This window comes from Bos javanicus, chromosome 7 (assembly GCF_032452875.1).
Source record: "Bos javanicus breed banteng chromosome 7, ARS-OSU_banteng_1.0, whole genome shotgun sequence".
Classification (NCBI taxonomy): Eukaryota; Metazoa; Chordata; class Mammalia; order Artiodactyla; family Bovidae; genus Bos; species Bos javanicus.
Window position 1 is genome coordinate 2,074,451 of NC_083874.1, and position 24,558 is coordinate 2,099,008.

The 24,558-nt window shown below is 47.6% G+C and overlaps 1 protein-coding gene across 1 annotated transcript in view; it reads left to right on the forward strand.

Moving 5' to 3' along the window:
* The window catches only part of ADAMTS2 (ADAM metallopeptidase with thrombospondin type 1 motif 2), a 243,770-nt gene that overhangs the window by 54,863 nt on the left and 164,349 nt on the right, over nucleotides 1-24,558 (forward strand). Inside the window, exon 3 of the mRNA XM_061421305.1 lies at nucleotides 22,141-22,300. Within this exon, the coding sequence (XP_061277289.1) occupies nucleotides 22,141-22,300 (160 nt within the window). The remainder of the gene's footprint in view (nucleotides 1-22,140; nucleotides 22,301-24,558) is intronic.

Genomic DNA, 24,558 nt, shown 5'->3' on the forward strand with positions numbered 1-24,558 from the left:
AAGCAGAAGGGCATTAAAGGCAAGCCTTGGGAACTGGTGATGGAGACTTAGAAATGGAAAGCTGCTTGCGCAGTGGTCAGGGCACCAGCATGGGGTGAGGGGTGTGGTTGGCCCCGCTGTGGTTCTTCTGTCTCAGATGTACATTCCGGGAAGAGCGAGTTAAAATAGGTGAGCTGGCTCCCACCTCTCCTCACCTGGGCTCCTTAGTAACAGTTCTTCTAGACTGCTTCCAGTGGTATGGCTGTCTCTAGGGTATTTGGTGGGTCCCGGGCAGATATTTGTTTTCTGTATACATAATTTAATTAAAGTGTGTTCCAAGATCCACAAGCCCATGTTTGGAATTGTGATGTATTGATGCAGATTTAGGGGAACGGGGGAGAAGGGGTGCCAGCCTGGTGGTTTACTGTCCAGTCAGTGCAGCAAAGATCCTTCTTAGGATCGAAACCAAGAGGTTCACCCTGAACAACCTCTTGTCATTACTTAGACTCCAGACTGTACTTGCCTTTCACCTGTTTTCTGTCTCCTGTCTTTTTATTTGGTTCGGATCCCAGGCAAGATCCCACGTGGCATTTAGAAGTTGTGTCTCTGAGGTGTTCTCCTGTCTGAGATCCTCAGTCTGTCATTCCTGGCCCTGGCTCTTTTGAAGAGGACCAGTCAGTTGCTTTGTAAATGGCCTCTGCATGGCTCTGTCTCATGTTTTCTCAGGTTAGATGACTTACACGTTTGGGCCAGGGATATCACTGAAGGGTTGCCTGCTCCACATTGGGCTCAGTTCAGTTCAGTCACTCAGTCGTGTCTGATTCTTTGTGACTCCATGGACTGCAGCACGCCAGGCCTCCCTGTCCATCACCAACTCCCAGAGCTTGCTCAAACTCATGATGCCATCCAACCATCTCATCCTCTGTCGTCCCCTTCTCCTCCTGCCTTCAATCTTTCCCAGCGTCAGAGTCTTTCCAGTGACTCAGTTTTTCACATCAGGTGGCCAAAGTACTGGAGTTTCAGCTTCAGCATCAGTCCTTCCAATGAATATTCAGGACTGATTTCCTGTAGGATGGACTGGTTTGATCTCCTTGCAGTCCAAGGGACTCTCAAGAGTCTTCTCCAACATCCCAGTTCAAAAGCATCAATTCTTTGGCACTCAGCTTTCTTTATAGTCCAGTTCTCACATCCATACATGACTACTGGAAAAACCATAGCTTTGACTATATGGACCTTTGTTGGTAAAGTAATGTCTCTGCTTTTTAATATGCTGTGTAGGTTTGTCATAGCTTTTCTTCCAAGAAGCAAGTGTCTTTTCATTTCATGGCTGCAGTCACCACCTGCAGTGATTTTGGAGGCAAAGAAAATAAAGTCTTTCACTGTTTCCATTGTTTCCCCATCTACTTGCCATGAAGTGATGGGACCAGACGAAGTGATGGGACTACATTGTGCTGCGTGATGTCAAATTGTCTGGCTGTTAGAGACAGTAATCTTCAGCACTTTGAGGAACCTCCTTCCCCCGCCGCCTTCGTCTCCTGGGGCTCTCCTCTGTAAACCTTCGGGTTTTTCCTTTCTAATTCATAAATATCTTGTGAAGAGATACTCGGAGATTATGCAAGCATTCTGTTTCTCATGCTTTCGCCCAGTGATTTTAGCACCCGTGGGTGACTCTTATCTGCAGTGATCCTTTACTGTGGTGTTTACCTTGGTGACTTTCAGTCTCCATCGTTTCTCCTACATTTGCTAATTGCATTCCACTGTAAGGAAGAACTGTTCTTTCTTCTGCGGTGGTTTAGTACCTAAGTCATGTCCGACTCTTGGGATCTCATGGACTGTAGCCTGCTAGGTTCCTCTGTCCGTGGGATTCTCTAGGCAAGAATACTGGAATGGGTGGCCATTTCCTTCTCCAGGGGATCTTCCCAATCCAGGTATCAAACCTGAGTCTCCTGCATTGCAGGCAGATTCTTTACCGACTGAGCTACCAGGGAAGCCCTTATTCAGTTATTTATTTATACCAGTATGGACTTGTGGATATGTGTTTTATTCTGTGGATTTTAGCCTGTTACTATAATTATTTTTTCTTTTATTAAAGTTATCTGATTTGTCAAATGAGAGCATCTTCAGGTTGGATCCTCTACCCTTTTGATATGCTTTGCTATGCTATGCTATGCTAAGTCACTTCAGTCGTGTCCGACTCTGTGCGACCCCATAGATGGCAGCCCACCAGGCTCCCCCGTCCTGGGATTCTCCAGGCAAGAACACTGGAGTGGGTTGCCATTTCCTTCTCCAATGCGTGAAAGTGAAGTCGCTCAGTCGTGTCTGACTCTTAGCGACCCCATGGATTGCAGCCTCACAGGCTCCTCCGTCTATGGGATTTTCCAAGCAAGAGTACTGGAGTGGGGTGCCATTGCCTTCTCCGTTGATATGCTTAGGTATGATTTAAGAAGTTGTTTTTTCATTGTGATAAAATACACTTAACCTAAGATTTACCATCTTAGTAGTTTTTAAGAGCACAGTTCAGTGGTGTTAAATACATTCATATTTTTGTGCAACTGTTACCACCATCCGTTCCTGGAACTCTCTTCATCTTGTGAAAGCAAAACTCTCTACCCATTCAACAGTAGCTCCCCACTTCTCCATTCCCCACAGCCCCCTGCAACCACTGTTCTGCTTTCTGTCTCTATGAATTTGCTGCTCTAAGTGCCTCGTATAAGTGAAGTCATACAGTGTCTGTACTTTTGTGATTGTCTGGTCTCACTTAGTATAATGTCCTCAGGATCCATCCGGGTGGTAGCATGTGTGAGAACCTCTTTTCTTTTTAATATCTTCCATTCCGTGGTATGCGCATGCAGCATGCTGCTATCCATTTCATCCACTGAGGGACATTTGGGTTGCTTCCACAGTTTAGCAACTGTGGATAACGCTGCTGTGAACATGGATGTACCAATAACTTTTTGAGACCCTGCTTTCAATTCTTCAGGGTATATACCCAGAAGTTTCTGGATCATATCATAGTTTTATTTTTAATTTTTTGAGGAACAGTCGAAGTGTTTCTCACAGCGGTTGCACCGTTTCACCTGGGGTGGTGAGGCAATCCGTCTACGCAGAAAGAGCATTGCCGTGGGAGGAACCCTGAAGGAGGGCAGGCAGCCCCGAGGCGGGGAGAGCTGCCTGGGGCAGCAGTCTCCTCGTGGACTTGGCCTGGAGCATGTGTGGTCTCTGCCTGCTTGAGCTGCTGTCAGCTCACCTGCTGGCCTCCAGCGGAGGCCTTGAGAGCCCAGGCGGGGCCCCATAGGTAGGCAGGCTGGGTTAGTGTGCGTGGTTTCCATGCGGTGCCTGGAGTTTCCGTGGATGAGTTTGGATTCAGGGAGTGAATCGGACATCTGTCTGATGTCTGCTTTCATACTCTGGGACTCTACCACCGTCTCCCAGGGGGGCACCTGGTGGCCTGTCCCCTGTCGGGAGCAGGATCCCACGGGGCACTTGACGCCATGTGTGAACTTCCCCTGGATTTCCCACCGTGACAAGAGACAGTGGGCCCACTGAGCCTTCATTTTGGATGCAGTACCCTTGGTCATTGCTGGCCTTGCTGCTCAGGCTCCATGTCTAGGCAACGGCGACCCACAGAGGGGTCCAGGGCCATATGGCTGCCATCCTGGCTCTGGAAATAATCGACATCCCAAGGTCACTGTTGCAGGGGCCCAGCCCGTCACCCTGGACATCAGTGCTTCAGAAGGGAGGATGCAGCATCCAAGGGCCTGTGGAGGAGCCTGGCCACCGCCCAGAGAACCTGGCCCTTCTAGCCCTGTCTTTCCCCATAAATAAACCAGACGAGATTCTTTGTCAGATGGTGTGGCCTGATTTTTGTTTTGGGAAATCTGGACAAGAAGGGACAGTGGAGAGCCTTGGGCCCTGGCAGGGCTGCCTGCCCGAGAGAAGCAGCTGGGCAGGCAGGCAGAGGACGGTTGGCGGTCAGCCTGCCCCGGATACCACCACAGGCCCTATAGATCCAAGTAGGAAAAGAAGCCGGATTTGAAAGAAACCAAAGTCAGGCAGGGCGCCAGGCTCTCTGTGAGCACGAGGCCTGAATGCCTGGAGAGGGGCTGGTCGCCCAGAGACCCAGGGACGCGATGGCCCATGGTGAGCACAGAAAACGAGGCTCCTCTGCCTGGAAAACTTGAAGACCTGGGTGCCCAGCAATTGTTTGTGCCCGGATACCCTCAACCCGCCCTCTGTGACACAGACTTCTACCTTGGGAAACAGGCTCAGGAAGAGGAGAGCTGAGCCAGCACTGCCCAGTGAAGTGCACGAACTTGCTCTGGGGTCCGAGTGGCAGGCTGCGCTTTCCCTGCCAGGGATTTTGTGTCTCTCAGGGATACACCCACTGGGCGGGGCATCTCCCCCCACCTCCTCCCACCCCCTCCCCCCCTCCTCCCCCCACCCCCCCGACCTTTTGTCCATCCATCAACCAGGCCGCTGGACCCTTGGTGAGCCTGTGTCTTCCCCCTGGTCCTGGAGGAGCATCCCACGTGGGACGGAGCAAGACACTGCTTCCTGGGCCCCTGGAGCTGAGGGTTTCCTTCCTGGAAGGGGTGTTGCCTCTTTGGATGTGCTGCCCAACTAGCATTGCATTCCTAAGTCTTCTGCAACTGTGAAGACTCAGCCTTGGGAGCCCCTAAAATTCTGGGGTGCTGTGGGCATGGGGGGAGCCCCTTGGCAGGAGGCCTGTCTCCTCGCTATAGGCGTGTAGGATCGAGGGACCTGCCCCCAGGGGGCCTCTGGGGCAGGGCTCTCTCTGGTTCCCAGGACAGCGGTTGGTTTAGAAGACGGGGTCCTCGTGCGTGCTCTGCAGCTTTCCCACCCCCATGGGACTGCACTCACTACTCTGAGTCATGGAAATGAGAATGTCCACGCTAGAAGGAGTGAGAGTCAGGAGTCCCATGAGGTCAGCCTAGGCTGTGCTCCAACTTGCCTGAGTGCTGGCCGACTTAGGTGTGACTCAGAGAGTGACCTCCTTACTACTGCCCAGAGTCGCTCCCTGAGCAGCAGCCCTGCCCAGCTCTGTTATTCTGGGCCCAAGGACCACCTGGCACCCCTACCAGCAACTACCTCTGAGTCTGGGCAGCGTTGGTGCACAGAGGCTGTTCTGGGCTAAATTGTTAGTAACTCAGTCATGTCCGACTATTTGTGACCCCATGGATGGTAGCTCACCAGACTCCTCTGTCCATGGGATTTTTCCAGGCAAGAATACTGGAGTGGGTTGCCATTTTCCTTCTCCAGGAGATCGTTCCAATCCAGAGATCAAACTGGAGTCTCCTGCATTGCATGCAGGCAGACTCGTTACCATCTGAATCACAGGGAAGGCCTCTCAACCCACATTCATATGGCAAATCCTAACCCCCCAGTACCTCAGAATGTGACCCCAAAATAGCAGATAGGGTCTTTCCAGAGATTAACTAAGTTCCATTAAGGTCATGTGTTCAGTTCAGTTCAGTCGCTCAGTCGTGTCTGACTCTTTGCAACCCCATGAACCGCAGCACACCAGGCTTTCCTGTCCATCACCAACTCCTGGAATTTACCAAAACTCATGTCCATTGAGTCGGTGATGCCATCCAGCCATCTCATCCTCTGTCGTCCCCTTCTCCTCCTGCCTTCAGTCTTTCCCAACATCAGGGTCTTTTCAAATGAGTCAGCTGGGTGGAGCCTTAATCCAACGTGACTTCCTTATTAAGAGGAAATTTGGACATAGACTCACATAGAAGGGTGACCACGGGAGGACACGTGCCACCTACAAGTCACGGAGAGAGGCGTCAGGAGAAACCACCCTGCTGACCGCCTTGCTGACTTGATCTCTGACTTCCAGAAATCAGGAAGATAAATCTGTATGGTTGAAGACACGCAGGCTACAGTATTTTGATGAGATGAGCAGATGAAGGCAGAGGCAGTGGAGGAGGTGCTGGCCCTGGCGTCTTGTGGGAGGAAGCTGGCCAGTGTGGAGCGCGTCTGCTTGAATGCCAAGGGACGGTCCTGGGGTTGCCAGGCACCTGGGCCTTGAAGTGGGACCTCGTGTGCTCTGCTTGCCAGTGTACGTCTCTTGGCCGCCAAGGATGACTGAGTGACAGTGTGTGCAGAGCCTGGAGCTCTGTGGGTGCAGGTGGCTGGTTACTCCTCGGCCCAGGACCCCAGCCACCTGTGACATTACCTATGGGGGCGTTAGTGCCTTCATAATAGCACCTCAAAGAGCACACATCTGGGGCAAAAGCAGACAGTGGTGCTCCTAGACAAGGGTTCCAGTTCCTCAGCCCCTTACCAGACTATGTCTGGACCAGGCTAGGGCTGGTGGGGCTCAGACATGCTGGTCCCCGACAAGTCAGAGGAGAGGAGGAAAAGCAGGGTGTGTGTGGTCTCCAAGGAGGCAGGGAGGCCTGCTGGACAGCAGTGCAAATGTGTTGGATTTTAGCTGCTGGTATGTGTGCTGTGCGGGCTGGGATGCCCTAGGGTTGGGTGCCAGCTCAGGGGAGGATCTGTTAACAGGATATTGAACAAGGAACTTGGACTTTATTCTGTTAGCTCACCTCCACCTCGTGTCTCAAGGCCATAGTCTGCTGGGGCCCAGCTGGTGAGATATGGAAGCTCAGAAAGAAAAAGTCCACTTTTTTGGTATTTTGGCAAATGTTCCTACAGCAAGATTCATTTTTCTTCTTTACTAGAGAGTGCCTTGTTATTTATGCGAATGTTAATTTGTGACTGGGGACATTCCCCAACACAGCCTTCATGCTGAGTAGGACCTGGGAAATGTCAGCTAGAGCATCTGGCAGGGGTGGGTGTCAGTTCTTGTGATGGATGGGCAGGCCTGTTATGGTCCTGGGGTCTGGGCCTGACCTGCTGACCCCTCTCTCTTAGCCTGGCTGGGAGACCAGCTCCTTGAGCCCCTCCCCAGCAGGCCGGACAGGCCAGCTCCCGTGGGAGCCGTCCTGGGAATGCTTGATTTAGTGAGAAGACTGGCAGGCTGGCCTCTACTTTGGTCGCTGTGAAGCATTCTTGTTAGCGTCTTGTTTATCCCATTTTTTTTCTCCCTTATCTTTCTTTCCCTGCCCATCCCCTCTTTTCCTGCTCCTTTCTTTAAACAAATTGTCTGTTTTGATGTGCGCCTTTTGTAAAAAAGAAAAAAATCGTCAAAAAATACAGACAACAGTGATAAGAAAGCAAAACCCATTGCAAACCGTGGCTCTGTTAGCTCTTTGCTAGCTCTCTCTGTGTGTCCACACAGCTTTCCCTTTGTCTTCCTAATAAGGATGATATTGGCTAGTTTGTTACCTTCGCAGTGTGCTGAGTGCTTTACCTGGTTTAACCCTCAAACCAACTGTGCGAGATTATCATTATCCTTATTTTAGGCTGGAAACACTGGAGCTGAATCCAGTTAGCCAGTGCTGAAGCAACATTTGAGTCGAAGCCGAGAACCTTAGCGGGCTCGCCCTGCTCCCTTAGGTTGCGCTGACAATCGGCTCGGAGACATCTAAGACTTCACCTAAGTTCATTGTCACAGTAGAGCTGGGCCTGCCTTCTCAGTCAATGATATGACATGGATGTATTTGTTGTTTAAGTGGTGGAAAGTCTTATCTGTAAAACTCTTTTGGTCTAGCATAAGTTTTTTCATTTTTTTTGGCAAGTCATAGAAATTTTTGGAAGTAATCTGAGCATTTACATTTATTGTTATAACAGATATATTTGTTGTTACTTCTATAATCCTACTTACATTTTTTAATGTTTTTTTGTGTGTGCTGTTTTTCTATTTTCTATTCTCCATGTTCAGTTATTTGGAAGGAATATATTAATTTTTATAGTTATGGCTTTTTTAGTATTCTTAAACTTAAGGCTATCAACTTTACCAGCTTGTCAGTAACTACTGATCCTTTTATGTCCGTTTAAGAAATTAATACAGTTAGACTACTTCTTCTACCTCCTCTACCCTTTTCTTTCATTTCTGCTGACTTGTTTGACAGTTTTTGCCCCAAGTTATTAAAGTTGAATTATAAATTATTTTTTACATTGCATGGATTTCCTTTCCAGAATATATGGTAAATGACTTCTGGTTTGTAACCATAATTGTTGCAGTGGAATAGATGAAGAAGTCAGTTCTGATACTTTTAACCTGTGATTTCCTTATCTGTGGGGACTAAATTTTTAATTCAAGTCTGGGCTGCCTTAAGTGGCAGGAGAGAAATGATAAAAAGAGATATAAAGTGGAGCTGAGGTGATGCTATTGAGAAGATTCTGTCTAGCAGCAGAGGTGGTATGTGCATCTGTACACTGCAGCTTCCTGAGGCTCTGATTTACTCAAGGTCACATATCTGGTTAGTCTACAGAGTTAGGGTTCGCATCCCAGTCTCTCGGTTTCTAATGCAGTGTTCTCTCTAGGCCAGCATTCCTCAAGGGTTGGCATAAGGGTGAATCAGTGTGACACCAAACATGATATTAAAAGGCATTGTATTCTATCACAATCCCCATTGGCTTCTTGGCAGGAATTGACAAGCTAAAGTTCATATGAAAATACAAGAAACCCAAAATAGTCAAAACAATGTTGAAAAAGAATGAGGTTAGATAACTCACACTTTCTGATCAAAACTTACAAAGTTATGGTAGTCAAGATTGTGGTACTGGCAGAAGGATAAACATATAGATCCATGAAATAGAACTGAGAATCCAGAAATAACTCTTTGCATTGATTTTTAAAAAGAGTGCCAAGACATCAGTGGAGGAAAGAATAGTCTTTTCAACAAATGGTATTGGGACAATTGGAAATCCACAAGCAAAAGACTGAAGTTGGACCCCTACCCCATATCATATAAAGATTAACTCAAAATGGATCATAGATCTAAATGTAAGATCTAAAACTATAAAACTCATAAAAATGTAGGAACAAATCTTTATTATTCAGTCCTGGGTGTTCACTGGAAGGACTGATGCTGAAGTTGAAACTCCCAATACTTTGGCTACCTGATGTGAAGAGCTGACTCATTTGAAAAGACCCTGATGCTGGGAAAGATTGAGAGCAGGAGGAGAAGGGGACAACAGGGGATGAGATGGTTGGATGGCATCACCGGCTCAATGGATATGGGTTTGGGTGGACTCTGGGAGTTGGTGATGGACAGGGAAGCCTGGCGTGCTACAGTTCATGGGGTTGCAAAGAGTTGGACACGATTGAGTGACTGAACTGAACTGAGGCAAAGCCTTTGATATAACACCATGAACACAAATGATAAAAGAAAAAATAGATAAGGTGTACTTTATGAATGTCCTTTATAACTTCAAAGAACACCATCAAGAAAGTCAGAAGATAACCTACAGAATGATAGAAAATATTTGCACATCACTTATCTATTAGGGAATTGTATCTAGAATAAAGAACTCTTACAACTCAAAAATGAAATTAATCCAGTTAAAAGATGAGCAGTGAGACTGAATAGTCATTTTTCCAAAGAAGAGAAACAAATGTCCAATAAGCACATGAAAAGATGCCCAACTCCTTAGTCATCAGGAAAATTCTAATCACAATCACAATAGGACATCAGTCCATACACAGGGGGGTGGCTAGAAGGAAAAAGGTAGATAGTAAGTGTTGGTGAGGACGTGGGGAAATTGGAACCATTATACACTGCTGGTGGGAATGTAAAATTGTGCAGCTGGTTTGGCATAAAGTTGCCATATGGCCCAATGGTTCCATTTCTAGGTCTATACTCGAGAAAAATGAAAACATATGTCTACACAAAAGCTTGAGCGTAAATGTTCAAAGCAGCATTATTCATAAAAGCCAAAAAATGTGGAAACAATCCAAATGTCCATCAACCAGTGAATGGATAAATAAAATGTGGAACATATGTAAAATAGAGTATTATTGGACAATAAAAATGAACTTAAGTGCTGACATATTAGGAATCTTGTAAACATTTTGCTAGGTGAATGAAACCAATCACAAAAGGTCACATACTGTATGATTCGATGTATATGAAATGTCCAGAATAAGCAAATCCATCGAGAAATAAAAGTAGATTAAGTGGTTGCCAGGGGCCGATGCATGGCAGCAGGGTCGATGAGGGGACTAGGAGAAAATGGGGACTGGCCGCAAATGTGTATGATATTTTGAAAATGTTCTAAAATTGTGGTGGTAGTTGAGTTGTATGGTGTAAGTGAATGAATTGTATGATATATGAATTACAGCCCAGTAAAGCTCTTTCATAGTTTAGAAAGCATGAAATTCATAGTGAGAAAATTATTCCCTTTTCAGTTCTATTTTAAACTTGATGATTGAATCAAAGATAGTCTCGGTTTGATACTCACAGATCTTTAACACCTCTCTAATTGTTTATAAGGAGAGAGATTATACACCAGCAGGAGGGATGGCTCCCCAAGAGGAAGGAGGATTTGGATGGCTCATGGCAAGGCCTACTTGTCCACCAAGTGAGGCAGAGAGCAGGGGAGGCAGGGGCTCTGCCACTGGGGCATCCGCAGGCAAACCCCTCCAGAAGGTGATGTTTTGCAAGGGGCAGAGCAGGAGCTGACAGGCAGGGGAGAGGACAGATGCATGCTTATCAGATGCCAGCACTGGGGGGGATTCCGGTGGCAAGAGTGTGTGTGCACATGGACATGTGCGTTTACACACAGGCGTGTATGCTTCGGAGGAAAGTCAAGTTTGGGGCATCTGTGAACTGCTGCAGACACATGCTGTCTTGTCCTGTCACAGTCTGGATCCTTCTGTTTTGGGACCAGCTTCTTTTTTCTTTCTATTCTCGGTCATCACTACCGCAACCCTGACAGACACATGACGGTCGTGGCACCGCAGGTTGCAAGCGTGACAAGGCTGAGTGACAGCCCCGGCCCCTGTCCTGCATGCACGGGGATCTGCGTGTGTTGCGGCCTGTGACTTCCACCGGGGGAGCCCCTGGGGGCTGCAGACCGGGCGCCTCACACAGGGAAGCAGGGTATATGCTGGCCTTCCTGTGAGACCGCGACCCCGAGAGGGTCAGTGTCTCTAGTGCTTAGAGTTCAAAGTGACGGAGGGTATGTGTCAAGCCTCTTCATTCTGACAAATGTTTAACTTTTAGTTTCCATTCCTAGTCACTTCATCAAAAACCAAACAGCAGGAAATTCCCTGGTGGTCCAGTTGTGAGGACTTGGTACTTTCATTGGTGAGTCTCAGGTTCAATCCCTGGTCGGGGAACTAAGATGCCACAAGCCATACTTGTAAAAAACCAAACAGCAAAGGAACAAGGCCTTAGAGAAAGGAGGAAAAAGGGCAGGCATCTTACAATTCACCAAGATCTGAGAACTAGTGATTTGATGACCAAAGACCTGCCAGGTCTCAGTGGTGGACCCTGAGGGTCAGGGACAGGGTCCTCCCGTGAGCCTACCTCCTGGCCAGGTTAGGCCGACAGCCACAACGGTCAGGAGCAGAGTGGATTTCCGGTGAGAGCCAGCCCCTCCACGTAACATCAGGCTGGACAGACACGGGCAGGCTCCTGATTGAATGCCCTTCACATCAGTGTGCTTCAGAGACTTCTTCAATATTTATTAAGTGGGGAGAGGAAATTGATTCTTATTAATAAAAATTACATGTAAACCCAGATATATTTGCCACTGGCAGCAGAAAAAAAATCAAAGTCCTGGAGAAGACTCAGCAAAATGTACCCCACATTCTGTACCTTGTTGTTTTGTCGATTTTCCTTTGCAGTTTTTCAGACAGATTATTCCCGGCATGCATACTAAAATGCCTGAGAAGCAGGCAATGAAAGGGACCCCACTCTCCTTGTGGGGAGCGCCTTACCAAGCAGTGCTTTAGCTGGTGGTCTTGAGGGGCGATCGGCCGCTGGGCTCGGTGGTCATCCGCCGGTCTCGGAGTGGTCAGCTGCTGCTCTTGGGGCAGGCCCAGCTTATACATCAGTGTGACCCCAGCGTTTGTTCCTCAGGACTTCTCAGGGATGGGCTGATGCTGGTGAGGGTTGTAACTTCTCCATGAGAGAACTGTCAGTTTAGAAGTCTCTGGTTGCGTGAGGACGCTTGAGTAAACTGGCACCATACTTCAGATTTCTCTCAGAGCACTACAGTGCCCTTCAGATGGCACTCTGGAGGGTCCCTGCCAGGCAGCTTAGCCACCTTGGACCCTGGCTTCTGATAACAGCAAGGTGGAGGTCAGCATCGAACAGATCCAGTGCCCGTTCATCAGCCCCATGACCTTTAACCAGAAAAATCTCGCCAGGGAAGAGAACCCGATCCCCCTGGACAGGCGGACCCCAAAGAGTCCTAGAATCTCTCAAGCCAGAGAAGACTGGCTCCTCATCAGGCTAGGTTCTGGGTCATTGTCACACTGGGTCCCTCCGAATGATCCCTGGAAGCTGGGCCTGTGGCACGCGTGGCTCTGACTCTGGGGTGCAAGTTTCCCTCCAGAAGAGGGGGCTGCCCTGCTGTACCCCGATGCCCCAGTTCATGCACGCAGGCTCGGTGGTGTCTGCTCCTTGTGACCCTATGGACTGCAGCCCACCAGGCTCCTCTGTCCATGAGATTTTTCTGGCAAGAACACTGGAGTGGGTTGCCAATTCCTACTCCAGAGGATGTTCTCCATGCCATGCCTTAATAAGGCAGGATAGGCCTGGGTCTCCACCTAGGAGATATTCATTCCATCTGGGGTCTGGGGTTTGATTCTTGGACCTCGTGTGTCCCTGGCAGAGCTTCCTGCCCCTCGGTCTCAGTTTTCTTCTTTGGAAAGCAAGCAGGTAGATGACACCACTTGGGTTGCAGAGCGCTGCCTGTGTGCCCTGATTCTGAGTGCCTCCTAGGTTGCCTGTGTACCTGCAGCAACCACGTGAGGGGAGGGACAACCCTCCCTCCTTTACAGGCAAGTGTATCAAAAGCCCAGGAGCTCCGACACCTGGGCTGAGGCCGCCTGGTCAGACAGAAATGGTGCTGGGAACTCAGGACACTAAACTCCCAGACCACTCCCAGGCCACGTGTCTGTGGGTTCCATCAGTGAGATGGGCTCGAGACACCAGTGTGCCCCCAAACCACAGACATGGGAAGAGTCCATTGCAGCATACAGAGAGGTTTGCCGGTGTGAACAGTATTAACCACGGGCCAGTACAAGGGGATGGCCCGTGGCATCCTCGCCCCGCCATCCGTCTTCCTCTCAGAGACATGTCCTGCTGTTTCAGGGTCACTTACTCACTTATCCCACAGATATTTGCTCACCCTCTCCAAACATGGAAGGGCCCTAGGACTCAGGGATGAGTCAGAGTGTGGGGGCCTGTAGGGTTCCCATGGGTCTCTCTTCTCCTCTCTCTTCCCACAGACGGGTGATCTTGGTGCCCCAGTCTGGCTGTCATTCTTCCTGCCCTTCCTGTTTGCCCTAGACCCCTTCCCCAGAAGTGCAGGATGCCTCAAACGTGTGTCCTCAGGGGTCTGCAACCCCTGTGCCCCATCCTGTGGCCCTCAGAGAATGGCCACCCACCTCACCCCTCTGCCCACCTGGGCCCTGTGTTAGCTTCCTGCAGCTGCTGGAAATTACTGAAGACAAGAGAAACGTCTTCTCTTGTGTCTGGAGGCCAAAGTAGTTATTAGCAGGGCTGTATTCCCTCTGGAGGCTCAAGGGGAGAACCCTAGAGGGAACCTCTGGCCACTGCTGGCTAAGCTGATGGGAAACAGGAAGTGCCAGCCTTTCTGATGCTCTGAGAGAATCTTGAAATCTGTCCGTTTATGTGGAACCCTCTGATTCCTAAGTTGGAGCAACTAATTCAAGCTTTTAAAACTCCTGAGTGAAGTCACTAAGTAGATGTGTTAGGTGACCCCAACCTCCATCCCTCAGCAAAGATGAACAATTAAACAGCTATCCATGAACAGAAGCAGCCCTAGGAGAGCTCTGGAGTCCACTTAAAAACCTCAGTAACACAGTGGAACCCCAAAAAAACCCCTGAGAATAACAGCTCACGAAGAGAAGGAAGATGGTTTCATTCTGCATGTGTCATCCTGTCATCCCCAGCAAGAATGTTTCCCTCACTGGGAAGAGGAGTGGTGTGAGCCATTGGCTTTCCTAGCTTCTTTGGGTAATGCATAAAGAACCAACTTTGGTTTCACCCAGAGACCAGCAAAACTGAGACGAATAGAAACCACTGGGAAGAAGAACAGGGGCTCCCATGAGCTGCGTAGTGGGAGTGACCGTGTTTCTCAGTGGCCTGCTCTGCAGCGCCCAATAGCTTTCACCGCTGAAGAAACCAATGGCCAGCACGGCTGCTGCAGACCTCCTGCAGATTTTACTGCTGAGGCTTTGCTCTATGGGTAATTGCATTCACAGACACAAGGCACCCGAGCCCTCCTGATGCCACCCTTCCCTTCCCCACCCTCAACACAGGATGGGCAGCTGGCCCAGGCCTTTACAGTTACAGAACTGCAGGACATAAGGACATGGAACAACAGACTGGCTCAAAGCGGGGAAAGAATTGTGCCAAGGCTTTATTTTTGTCATCCTGCTTATTTAACTTTTATGCAGAGTACCTCATGTGAAATGTAGGGCTGGATGAATCACAAGCTGGAATCAAGATTACCAGGAGAAATATCAACAATCTCAGATATGCAGATGATACCACTCTAATGGCAGAAAGCAAAGAGGAACTAAAGAGCCTCTCAATGAGAGTGAGAGAGTGAAAAACCTGGCTTAAAACTCAACATTCAGAAAACTAAGATCATAGCATTCAGTCCCATCACTTTATAGCAAACAGATGGAGAAAAAGTGGTAACAGTGACAGACTTCATTTTCTTGGACTGCAAATCACTGCAGATGGTGAATGCAGCCATGAAATTAAAAGACGCTTACTACTTGGAAGAAAAGCTATGACAAAGCTAAATAGTGTATTCAAAAGCAGAGACATCACTTTGCCGACAAAGGTGCGTGTAGTCAAAGCTATGGTTTTTCCAGTAGTCATGTACGGATGTTAGAGTTGCACCACAAAGAAGGCTGAGCTCCAAAATAATTGATAATGTTCGAACCGTGGTGCTGGGGAAGACTCTTGAAAGTCCCTTTGAAAGTCCTTTTCAAAGACTGCAAGGAGATCAAACCAGTCAATCCTAAAGGAAATCAACCCTGAATATTCATTGGAAGGACTGATGCTGAAGCTGAAGTTCCAATATTTTGGCCAGCTGATGCAAAGAGCTGACTCATTGGAGAAGACCCTGATGCTGGGAAAGATTGAGGGCAAGAGGAGAAGGGGGCGACGGAGGAAGAGATGGTTGGATGGTATCATGGACATGAGTTTGAGTAAACTCTGGGAGATAGTGAAGGACAAGGAAGCCTGGCATGCTGCAGTCCATGGGGTTGCAAAGAGTAAGAAATGACTTAGCGACTGAATGACAAGTGTGGAATACCTGCCTAGACCATGTTTAACCCCCACCAGTATGCATATACTCAGGATTAGCCTCCAGCTGTGCACATGTTTGCCATCAACTTGGTTTCCATCCTCAGCCTCCACTGCCACGTGTGCCGCCATGGTGAGACCCTGCAGCCATAGGAGTGCATATCAACAGCCAGGGCTCTCATGTGTCTGCAGTTGGTCCTTCCTGCTGGGCCCGACCCTTGTCATGAACGACAAGTGGACACTGCCACTACACAGGCCCTGAAGCTGGCCCCTGAAGCTAAGTGTGTGCATACTGCTTGTTCTGGCTGCCTCCACTGCCAGCTCTGGTAACTGGCTGCTGAACCCACACCGAGGACCCCAAGGGTCCTTGCAACCATTATGGACGCACGGCAGTAGTTGTCACCAGGGACCACACAACATGAACATATTCATAAACTGAAGAGAAGAGACTCAGAGTATGCCACTATAGAAAATCATCAATTCACAAAAGAAGACAGGAAGAGAGGAAGAAATGAATTATAATAAAGTCAGAAATTAATTAACAAGATGGCTTTAATAAGTCCTTCAGTTCAGTTCAGTTCAGTCGCTCAGTCGTGTCCCACTCTTTGCAACCCCATGAATCACAGCACGCCAGGCCTCCCTGTCCATCACCAACTCCCGGAGTTCACTCAAACTCTTGTCCATCAAGTCGGTGATGCCATCCAGCCATCTCATCCTCTGTCGTCCCCTTCTCCTCCTGCCCCCAATCCCTCCTAGCATCAGGGTCTTTTCCAATGAGTCAACTCTTTGCATGAGGTGGCCAAAGTATTGGGGTTTCAGCTTCAGTGTCCTTCCAATGAACACCCAGGACTAATCTCCTTCAGAATGGACTGGTTGGATCTCCTTGCAGTCCAAGGGACGCTCAAGAGTCTTCTCCAACACCACAGTTCAAAAGCATCAATTCTTTGGCGCTCAGCTTTCTTCACAGTCCAACTCTCACATCCGTACGTGACCACTGGAAAAACCATAGCCTTGACTAGATAAGTCCTTACTTATCAACAATTACTTTAATGTAAGTGGGTTAAATTCTCAAATCAAAAGACAGAATGACTGAATAGATTAAAAAACAAGCAAACAAAAGCAAGACACAGCTATGTGCTCCCAAGAGACTCACTTTAGCTTTAAGGATACACATAAACGCAAAGTGAAGGAATGGAAAAAAATAGTCTATGCAAAGGGAAACCAAAGAGGAAAGGGGTAAGCCATACTTATTAGACAAAACAGACTAAGTCAAAAACTGTAACAAGAAACAAACCAATATAATACTGTAAAGTAATTAACCTCCAATTAAAATAAATAACTTTATATTAAAAAAAAAGAAACAAAGAAAGTCTTTATATAATGGTCAAGTGGCAATTCAGCGTAAGAATATAACAATTGTAAATGTATATGCACCCAACATCAGAGCACCTAAAATTTTTAATCAAATAGTAATAGATCTGAAAGGAGAAATAGACAACAATACAATAATAGTGGGAGACTTTAGATCATCCATCCAGAAAATCGATAAGAAAACATTGGATTTAAGCTATACTGTAAATGGACCCAGCACACATAGGACTTTCCACCCAATATTAGCAGGATACACATTTTTCTCAAGCCTGCATGCAACAATTTCCAAAAGAGGTCATATATTATGTCAAAAAACAAGTCTTAGCCAATGTAAGAGACTGAAAACATACCAAGTAACTTTTCTGGCTACAGTTGTATGAAACTAGAAATCAATAACAGGATGAAAACTGAAAAATTCACAATGCATGGAAATTAACACACTGCTGAACAACCGAAGGGTCCATGGAAAAATCAAAGGGAAATAAAGAAAATATCTTGAAACAAACAAAAATGGAAACACAGCATACCAAACTTATGTGGCATAGCAAAAACAGTTCTGAAATTTTATATATGTTCTGAAATTTTATAATATAAGCAGTTCTGAAATTATATATAAATTTTATATATATTTATAAATACATATATGAAAGTTTATAGCAATAAAAGCATACGGTAAAAAAGAAAGATCTCAAATAAACTACCTAACTTTATACCTGAAGGAACTAGGAAAAGATGAAAAAACTAAGCCCAGAGTTAGTGGAAGGAAAGAGATAACAAGGATCAAAGCAGAAATAAGTGAAACAGAGAATAGAAAAACAATGCAAAAGGTAAACAAAACTAAGAGTTGGCTTAAAAAAAAATTGACAAACCTCTAGGTAGACTTACCAAGAAAAAGAGAAGATTCATAATACATGAAAGAGGAGACACTGCAACTGGATATTACAGAAATATGAAAGACCATAAGAGACTACTATGAATAAGTATTGGAGGAGGCAATGGCAACCCACTCCAGTGTTCTTGCCTGGAGAATCCCAGGGATGGGGGAGCCTGGTGGGCTGCCGTCTCTGGGGTCGCACAGAGTCGGACACGACTGAAGCAACTTAGCAGCAGCAGCAGCAGCAGCATGAATAAGTATATACCAACAAATTGACCAACCTAGAAGAAATGAAGAAATTACTAGAATTATACAACCTACCAATACTGAATCATGAAGAAATAGAAATCTCAATAGACCAATAATGAGTAAGGAGATTGAGTCAGTAATCAAAAATCTCCAAAGAAAAGCCCAGGACTACATGACATCATAGGTAAATTCTACCAGACATTTATTGAAGAAGTAATGTCAATCCTTCTCAAACTCTTCCAAAAATTTAAAGAGGAGGGAGCACTCCTAAATTCATTTTTGTGAGGCCAACATTATCCTGATACCAAAGCCAGATGAGGACCCTATAAGAAAAGAAAACTACAGGCCAATACCCCCGATGAATATAGATGCAAAAATTCTTGACAGAATATTAGCAAACCAAATTCAACAGCACATTTAAAGGATTATACACCATGATCAAAGTGAGATTCATCCCTAGGATCAAAGGTTGATTCAACATATGAAAATCAATAGATATAATATACCACCATTAATAGAATGAAAAATAAAATTTCTATTAATATGATCATTTCAATATGCACAGAATAGGCATTTGACAAAATTCAACCTTTTTCATGATAAAAACTCTAAACAAATTAAGTGTAGAAGGAACATACCTCAACATAATAAAGACCATATGTGACAAGCCCATTGGGTTAAAAGCTTTCTCTCTGAGATCATGAATAAGACAAGTGTGCCTATTCTCACAACTCCTGTTGAAAATAATACTGGAAGTTCTAGCCAGAGCAAGAAAAAGAAATAAAAGGCATCCAGATAGGAAAGATGTAGTAAAATTGTATCTGTTTCCTTATGACATGATCTTGTATATAGAAAATTCTAAAGAATCCATCAAAAACACTGTTAGAATAATTAATAAGTTCAGTAAAGTTTTAGGGTACAAAGTCAACCTACAAAAATCACCAATAGTGAACTGACAAAGAAATAAAATATTTCCATTTCAGTAGCATCTGATACTGTAAAATACTTAGGGATAAATTTACCCAAAGAAGTGAAAGATCTATGGACTGAATACTGCTGCTGCTACTGCTGCTAAGTCGCTTCAGTCGTGTTCAACTCTGTGCGACCCCATAGATGGCAGCTCACCAGGTTCCCCCGTCCCTGGGATTCTCCAGGCAAGAACACTGGAGTGGGTTGCCATTTCCTTCTCCAGTGCGTGAAAGTGAAAAGTGAAAGTGAAGTTGCTCAGTCGTGTCCAACTCTTAGTGACCCCATGGACTGGCAGCCCACCAGGCTCCTCTGTCCATGGGATTTTCCAGGCGAGAGTGCTGGAGTGGGGTGCCATTGCCTTCTCCAGAACTGGATACTATAAGATACTAATTAAAGATATTGAAGAAAACACAAATAAATGGAAAGGTATACTGTGTTCATGGGTCAGAAGAGTTAATATTTATAAAATGTCCATAGTGTCCAAAACTATTTATAGATTCAATGCAGCCCTTATCAAAATTCCAAATTCCAATATTAAAAAATCCTAAAGTTTTTATGGAACCACAAAAATACGTCAAATACCTTGAGACAGAACAAAGCTGGAGGCCTCACACGTCCTGATTTCAAAACATATTATAAAGCTCTAGTAATAAAAACAGTATGGAACTGACATAAAACCAGACACATAGACCAATGGATCAGAATCAAGAACCCTGAAATAATCCTATGCATATACAGTCAATTTATATTTGGCAAGGGAGCCAAGAATTTTCAGTGTGAAAAGATAGTGTCTCAGTGTTGGGAAAACTGAATGCAAAAAAGTGAAATCGGCTTAGTCACCATGGAAAACAATATGGAGGTTCCTCAAAAAATTAAAATATAACTACCACGTGACCAGCCATCCCACTCTGGGAATGTACCCAAAGAAAAGAAAAACAGGATATTGAAGAGGTATCTGTACTCCCGTGTTCATTACAGTTTATTCACCATGGACATGGGAACAATCCAAGTGTCCATCTGTGGATGACAAATTGATAAAGAAGTGTGGTATTTATGTACAATGTATTCTACAGAAGCTGTTGAAATGGAAATATTTTTATTCAGCTTTTGTAAAGAAGGCAATCCTGCCACTTGCACAGAATGGCTGAAACTGGAGGATATTATGCTAAGTGAAATAATCTAGACACAGAAAGACAGATACTGTAACATCTCACTTATGTGTAGAATCAAGAACAGCCAAACTCATAACCACAGGTTGTCGGGGCTGGAGGGAGGAGGAAATGGGAGGTGATTGTCAAAGAGTACAAAATTTCAGTATGCAAGATAAGTAGGTACTGGAAATCTTTTATACAGCACAGTGCCTATAACTAACAGTACTCTATCAAAAATAGTCTATAATATACTTAAAATTTGCTAAGATGGTTGATTTTACATATAGTGTTCTTATTGCAAAAAAAAATGATAATAAAAAGTGTAGGGGGATACTGTGAGAGGTGATGGATATGTTTATGACCTTCATGGCAGATGGTTTTACGAGTATATGAAAGTCAAAAGGAAAGTGTTAGTTGCTCAGTCATATGCGATTCTTTGCGACCCCATGGACTGTAGCCTGCCGGGAATTCCTCTGTCCTTGGAATTCTCCAGGCAAGAATACTGGAGCGGGTTGGCGTTTCCTTTTCCAGGGGATCTTCCCAACCCAGGGACCAAATCTGGGTCTCCTGCATTGCAGGCAGATTCTTTACCATCTGAGCCACCAGGAAAGCCCTCGTGAGTGTATACTCATTCCCAAACTTACTGAGTTGTATATATTAACTATGTATCATCTTTTTACATGTCAGTTCAGTTCAGTTCAGTCCAGTCACTCAGTCATGTCTGACTCTTTGCGACCCCATGAATCGCAGCACGTGGTTTAAAAAATTCAAAACCATGAGTAGTTTGTAAGTATATGATGTAAAGAAAATACATCTGCAGCTTGACACAGTGGAGACTCCTACTGTGACAACTGGTTTATGGAATCAAAAGTATGGGAGCTGAATGGGGCAGTAAAGGTGGGATGGCCTCAAGGGGAGGGCAGGGCCATGTGCCTGCAGTTGGGGGATGGCATTTGAGTGGTCTGAGCCGAGCCTTGGAGAATTAGAGTTTATCAGATGGCCAAGGGTGGGGGAAGCAGCAGGTCCTTCCAAGCTGAGGGCTCCGTGGATTCAGGAGCTTGAAGGCCAGGTGGTGTGCTCTGTATTGGAAGGACGGGACCATTTTAGGGACTGGTGTGAGGTGTGTGCGGAGAAGGCAATGGCACCCCACTCCAGTACTTTTGCCTGGAAAATCCCATGGACAGAGGAGCCTGGTAGGCTGCAGTCCATGGGGTCGCTAGAGTCGAACACGACTGAGCGACTTCACTTTCACTTTTCACTTTCATGCATTGGAGAAGGAAATGGCAACCCACTCCAGTGTTCTTGCCTGGAGAATCCCAGGGATGGGGAAGCCTGGTGGGCTGCCGTCTATGGGGTCGCACAGAGTCGGATACGACTGAAGCAACTTAGCAGCAGCAGCAGCAGTGAGGTGTGTGAGCTGGGGGCAAAGAGGACAGTGGCAGGCTGAGAGCCTTGGATGCCAGAGTGTAGAACGGCTTGAATCCTGATGGGGACAGGGGTCCTTTGAGGGCTTGACAGCATGGAAGAGCCATAATTAGTTTTGGTGGAGGCAGCGGTTCAGTTGCTGCCGAGTCTGGGCTGCTGGCTGTCATGGATAAAAGGATATACAGTAGGGACTGTGGCCTGCAGCTGAAGTGTGTGCTCCATCCATGGTGTCCACTGCTGGGCACCATGCACTGTTGTCAGAGCCTGCATTTTCCAAGGGAAGATGGAATTCCATATTTCAAACATGAAATCTTATCATTTTGAGGGTTGGTTTCAGAACTTTGAAAATACTATTTGTGTCCAACTGAACATACCTGTGGCAGATTCAGTCCCTGGCTCAGAGTTTTCTCCTTTGTCTTGGACTTTGAGCTCCTGGGAGGGAGGGTGGGGATGACCCATGCAAGAATCCCTTCCTCAGACAGGGTTCACCACCCCCAAATGGCTCTGGCCTTCATGGCTGTAAGTGGAGGCTCTGGCATGATGGGGCCTCTGTAGCCACCTGTTCATGCCCTTCCTGGCCTGGGGTTCAGGCCTCACACCTAGCTGGGGTTCACTGGGCCCTGCGCAGCCAGGTTAGAAGTTCTGCTCTCTGGGGCCCTCCTCACTGCTTCCCCTCCTTGGTCTGCTGTGACCTGGGAATTTGAACAATCTCATCTTTGCCCTGTAGGCTGGCCTGATCCGTATGGAAGAGGAGGAATTCTTTATTGAGCCCCTGGAGAAAGGTCTGGCGGCGAAGGAGGCCGAGCAGGGCCGTGTACACGTGGTGTATCATCGACCGACCACCTCCAGACCCCCTCCTCTGGGGGGGCCACAGGCCCTGGACACAGGTAAGGCTGCTGCGGGCGGGAGGTTGCACGGTAGACCTTGAATGTTCCCCTGGGGGGATCCAGGCATCATTTCTGTAAGTCTGGTTCCAGGCCTGGACTGAGACCACCCTTGCTGACCACATAGCACAGTGGGGGTGCTAAAATGCTGAGTTGGGGACCTCTGCTTTGGGTGTATGTGGGCCATAAACCTGTGGGCCTGAGGCCTCCACGTGAGCGTGTATGTGCTAAGTCGCTTCATTTGTGTTCGACTCTTTGTGACCCTATGGACTGTAGCTCACGAGGCTCCTCTGTCCATGGGATTCTCTAGGCAAGAGTACTGGAGTGGGTTGCCATGCCTTCCTCCCAGAGGATCTTCCCGACTCGGGGATTGAACCCGCATCTCTTATGTCTTTTGCATTGGCAGGTGGGATGTTTACCACTAGCTCTACCTGGGAAGTCCTGAGCAGGCAGGAAAAGCTGCCTGAGGATCTTGCCTAGTGTCAGGAAACAGGCAAGACCCAGACCAAGCCTGAGTCCTGTACCCATGTCTGGGAGCCTGTGCCTTGGCTCACGAACAAAGGCCCTGAGTGTTTCCTTGGCCCCGATTGAATCCTGCTCCCTCTGGGAGGCAGCCGGGGGCCAGCGGGGGAGGGGAGTGCTCCACAGAGAGCCCAAAGGTACAGCCTCGGCGACCTGTGCGTACACTTGTGTGGTTTTAACTTTTTCAACTTAGAGCCAACCACGCTCTTGGGCCCAGGAGTGAGGAGGGAGCTGCTGGGGAGGTGGTACAGCCCCTCAGAGCCCTCCCGGAGGCCAGACCTGCGACCTCTGGCCCAGAGCTCCCCAGTGTCCTCAGGGTCTCGGCTCCCTGGCTGCAGCGAGGCCAGGCTGGGTTCTGGCCATGGTCCTGGCAGGCCTCGCCATGCCCAGGCTCTGTGCCTGGCTTAGGCAGGCTGGGCTCAGCCCTGAGTTTCCAGTTGTAGATCCCTGGCTGCACTCGGTCATGGGCACGCAGGTGGCAGCAGGCTGGAGGCCCGGGTCTTGAGTTAAACTCATCTGCATGTTGACAGGAAACCCTGGAGGCCCCACTGGGCCCACCCAGCTGTGCTTTGATTAGCCAAGACACTCCCATTGCCCCCAGGCAGCCCCGCCTCATTTAATTTAGGTCTCTCTGAGTTCCCAGCTGACAGATAAATTGGGTGCAGCCTGGCAGGGCACCATTCTAATTTCAAGAAATGGTATCAGATACTTTTGGAAAGGAATTGTTCCATCAGGATGCCCAGTGCTCTGTAGAGTCGATCAATACTTGCTGCCCCTTCTTCCCAGATGATGAATTGCAAGCCGTCTGCCAACAGTGGAGGGGGTCCCCCAGGTACTGCCTTCCCGGCCTTCCCAGCTTCAGCCCCTCCTATCTTTCCTACCCTTGGGCTTCTCTGCATGGGGAGGAATGGAGAGTAACCCCATGGGGTGAGGGCAGGAGTGGAAATGGGGCAGGCGCTGTGCCTCAGATCAGGGATCAGGACCCTGGTGTTGCTCCTTGCTGGCTGGCTGCCCTTGGGCAGGTTTGGGTCTCTGGCCTCTGCTTTCTCATCTGTCCAGAGCGATTAGAAGTGCCTGTGCTTCAGAGAGCTGAGGGCTGGCCACTTTGGTTTCGGTGCTTCTGGGCTGGCCTTTACTGGAAGATTCAGGGGGTTTCCTGGGTTGGCACTTAGGCTGGGTGAGGTGGAGCCTGCACAGTGAGGCTGCCAGGTGCCTGGGTCAGGCTGCCGATCCCTAAATCCATGGGCCGCTGTCTCGTGAACATGCTGCCCTCCTTCCTGGCAGGGCCTTCTTTCCCAGGCGTCTTCTGGCCTTCTGACTTCTTCTCTGGAATCCTTTCCCTAACCTCATCCGCCTATCTCTGGTGAGCACTTAAACTCAGAACACAGAAAAGGGATTCCAAACTCAGTACAAGCCCCAAACCCATTGACCTTAGGAGATTCCAGGGAAGGCCAGCTGCTCGGGTCTGGCGCTGGTGCGCTGAAACGGGCCGGGGGTGCGGGGCTGTCTGGACTGAGCTCTGGACCTCAGCCCAGGGCTGTGGGTGTGTGGGCTGAAGGCCGTGGGTTGAAGGTAGCCAGAGGCTAGAGTCTGGCACCAAGCACCCTTTCCTTGGTGTCCCTGCCCAGGGTCCACGTGACCCCGTGTAGACGATGTCCACAGAGAGCACATTTCTTCTCCCTGAATGTGCCTGGTTGTTCCCCTGTGCCCAGGGTTGAGGCCCACTCACTGGCTGGAGG